General features: G+C 50.3%; 1 protein-coding gene across 1 annotated transcript; it reads right to left on the bottom strand.

Moving 5' to 3' along the window:
- Positions 1 to 1,534: 1,534 nt before the first annotated feature.
- Positions 1,535 to 2,203, bottom strand: LOC144670435 (histone H1-like). The gene has a single exon (XM_078532922.1). The coding sequence runs from the start codon at positions 2,201 to 2,203 to the stop codon at positions 1,535 to 1,537; it is 669 nt and encodes a 222-aa protein (XP_078389048.1).
- Positions 2,204 to 3,207: the final 1,004 nt, after the last annotated feature.

Below are 3,207 nucleotides of genomic sequence, written 5' to 3'. Positions count from 1 at the left end.
TCAGTCCATCGAGCCTGTTCCGCCATTCAGTGAGATTATGGTTGATCTGATTGTAACCTCAACTCCACTGACGGATTGAACGGCTGATGTCAGAGGAACCGCCGGATCCTGTCATTACTATCCGACCCATTATTCATCTAGAACAAAACCTTTCGGAAATGTGAAGCAGTGGAGAGACTTTTCAGTGTCAGTACAGAATGTGCCATCCGGGTAAATAAACAACGAGCAAACTGAGATTCTCAGTACATTCCCCGCCAGAACAAATCAGACACAAACATTCCCGATCACAGCCCATCCCAGCTCCCGCTCCCAAGTTTCTGCTCTCTCTGTGAGGCGGTGGGTGGCTCTGAAAAGAGCCTTTGTTGTTGTGTTTGGTAGAGAGAGTCGAGTTGTTCAGCCGCCGAATCCATAGAGAGTGCGGCCCTGGCGTTTCAGAGCGTACACCACATCCATGGCAGTGACCGTCTTGCGCTTGGCGTGTTCAGTGTAGGTGACCGCATCCCTGATCACATTCTCCAGGAAAACCTTCAGCACCCCGCGAGTCTCCTCATAGATCAAACCCGAGATCCGCTTGACACCGCCACGGCGAGCCAGTCGGCGGATTGCTGGTTTGGTGATGCCCTGGATATTATCACGAAGCACTTTGCGGTGCCGCTTTGCTCCGCCTTTCCCCAGTCCTTTGCCTCCTTTCCCTCTGCCAGACATGATGATTCTACACTCAGAGCGCTGCAGAATATGAGAAATCAGCTGTTTCGGTTCTTCTTTTATACAGCCCGCCCCGACCTGACTGAGAAAGGGGCAGAGAGTGAGAGGCGGGGTGGGGAGGAGACTGAGTGACAGACAGAACAGAGGAATGTCTATGATAATCCAACTCCGCCTCCTCCCTGCTAGAAACGACTTTGTTTTTAAATTATCGACAATGGAAGTTAACACAGCGCTCGGCACAAAGCTTATAGATTGGAGCTTCAAATTAAACGGTTCTAAAAACCCGCAACTTTTAAATAAAGAGCTTTACAATTAAAATTCAGTAATATTCCCGCCCAAGTACATACACTATATGCTGTCAAATCCGCCTATTTCCACTTCACTCCCAGCTTCTGTTCTATCCCCACACACCTCCCCTCCAGGCGGGTTGAGCAGTTTACCGACACCTCACTCCAGCTGAATTAGACAAACTCATGTGTTGGGCTTTGAGTTGTAACGCGGGGTTTCTCCGCCCGGGTAACTGTCTTACACACACCCTGAATCTGTGAAAAGGGAAGGAGCAGAAACTGACAGAGCAGCTGAACAAATCCCCAGTTACAATGGGGCACGGACCCCGCTGTTTTATTGCAGAGTGGGGGAGAGGCTGGGTATAGTGCATGTCAGTGACATACCGGGAATTTTCAATTTAATATAAATCATTTCAGTGTGAAACCTGCTCCCAGCGCCGGGAGAGGGACATTTGATTCGGGGATCAGCTCTTTCCTGAGAGACGTGGGCGGCTCTGAGAAGAGCCTTTGTGTTCAGAGGTTTACAATTTGCTCGGCTGGTTTCATTTCTTTCCTGGCGCTGCTTTCTTAGCCTTTGCTGCTTTCACTTTGGGTTTGGCCTTCGATTTATCCACTTTTTTAAAAGCCTTTCCGCCCGTGACCTTCTTGACGGGAGATTTTTTCTTCAGCGCTGCTTTCTTCACCGCCTTTTTTGGAGTTGCCGCCTTCTTGCTGCTTGTTTTCTTGACTGTTGCTTTCTTCGCTGGGGATTTCTTGGCTGCTACTTTCCTGGCTGGAGATTTCTTAGCTGCTGGTTTCTTTGTTTTCACCTTCTTGGCCGCTGGTTTCTTTACTAAAGATTTCTTGGCTGTTGGTTTCTTCTCCTTCTTTCCCACTTTCCCCTGGGATTCCTTCTTAGGGATTTTGAAGGAGCCGGAGGCGCCCTGTCCCTTTACCTGCACCAGGGAGCCGCTCTCCACCTTCCTCCTGATACTGAGCCTGATCTGGGAGCCGAGCTTCCCCACATCGACACCGCTGCCAGACAAAGCTTTCTTTATCGCGGCCAGGGACATCCCCTTGCGATCGCTGCAACCCGCCACAATCTTGAGGATCTGTTCGCCTAACTTGGGACCGGCTGCCTTCGATCGGGAAGCCGCCTTCTTCTTCTTGGGAGGTTTGACTTGAGCGGTGGCGGCTGGAGGAGCCGTTTCGGCGGCTGCAGTATCAGTCATATCCGAGACTGTGTGGAAAATCTCTCTGACAGTCAGAACTGGATCAGAAATGAAACCAGTGGTGGCGGCTCAGAGCAACTTAAACACAGAGAGCGGACGGGGCAGAGACAACCTGCTGTCAGCTCCCGGCTCCTCCAGCCTCTCTGTGTTTCTCTCTCCTCATAAACTCCCCAATTCCACTTCAAATTAGACATTTCAGATTCCCACACTCGCTTCCTTCTGTTAACAAAATCCGAATCTTTGTTGTCGAGAATGTTCCATCCGAATTAAATGCAGCAATTTCGATTTAAACCCGTTTCTTTGCTGCTTTGATCGCGCCCTCTCAGCCGAGCGCTGACTTCTTCTCTGTGTTTCCACTGAAATCTTGAAATAAATGAAAACTTTGCCTTAAATTCTCTCTTCAGGGCTGAGCAGAGGAGCAGCGCGATCCAATTACAGGGAAATCTTGTGATTTTACACAAGAATGACTCGGAAACCTGGCGCTGAGGCCGGACACACAAACACAGTGACATTAGTCTAACCCGCCCGCCCCTTCAACACACTCTCGCTGATACAATGTCACTGTCAGCCTGTTCCTGCCCCACGGAACTCATTTCTTGCTATCTTGACTCCATTCTCTCTCCCCTTGTCCAGTCCCTTCCCACCGACATCCGTGATTCCTCTGACACCCTACATCATATCAACAATTTCCAGTTCCCTGGCCCCAAACGCCTCCTCTTCACCATGGACGCCCAATCCCTCTACACCTCCATCCCCCAACCAGGATGTTCTGATAGCTCTCCGCTTCTTCCTCGAACAGTGGCCCGAACAATCCCCATCCACCACTACTCTCCTCCGTCTGGCTGAACTTGTTCTCACACTGAACAATTTCTCCTTAAACTCCTCTCACTTCCTCCTAATAAAAGGTTTGGCTATGGGTTCCCGCGTGGGGCCCAGCTATGCCTGTCTCTTTATGGGGTATGTGGAACATTCCTTGTTCCAGTCCTACTCCGGTCCCCTCCCAC

The sequence above is a fragment of the Cetorhinus maximus genome, chromosome 31, assembly GCF_964194155.1.
Source record: "Cetorhinus maximus chromosome 31, sCetMax3.hap1.1, whole genome shotgun sequence".
In the NCBI taxonomy this organism is placed as follows: domain Eukaryota; kingdom Metazoa; phylum Chordata; class Chondrichthyes; order Lamniformes; family Cetorhinidae; genus Cetorhinus; species Cetorhinus maximus.
Note: the sequence above shows the minus strand (reverse complement) of the source record. Positions and strands in the feature narration are given on the sequence as shown.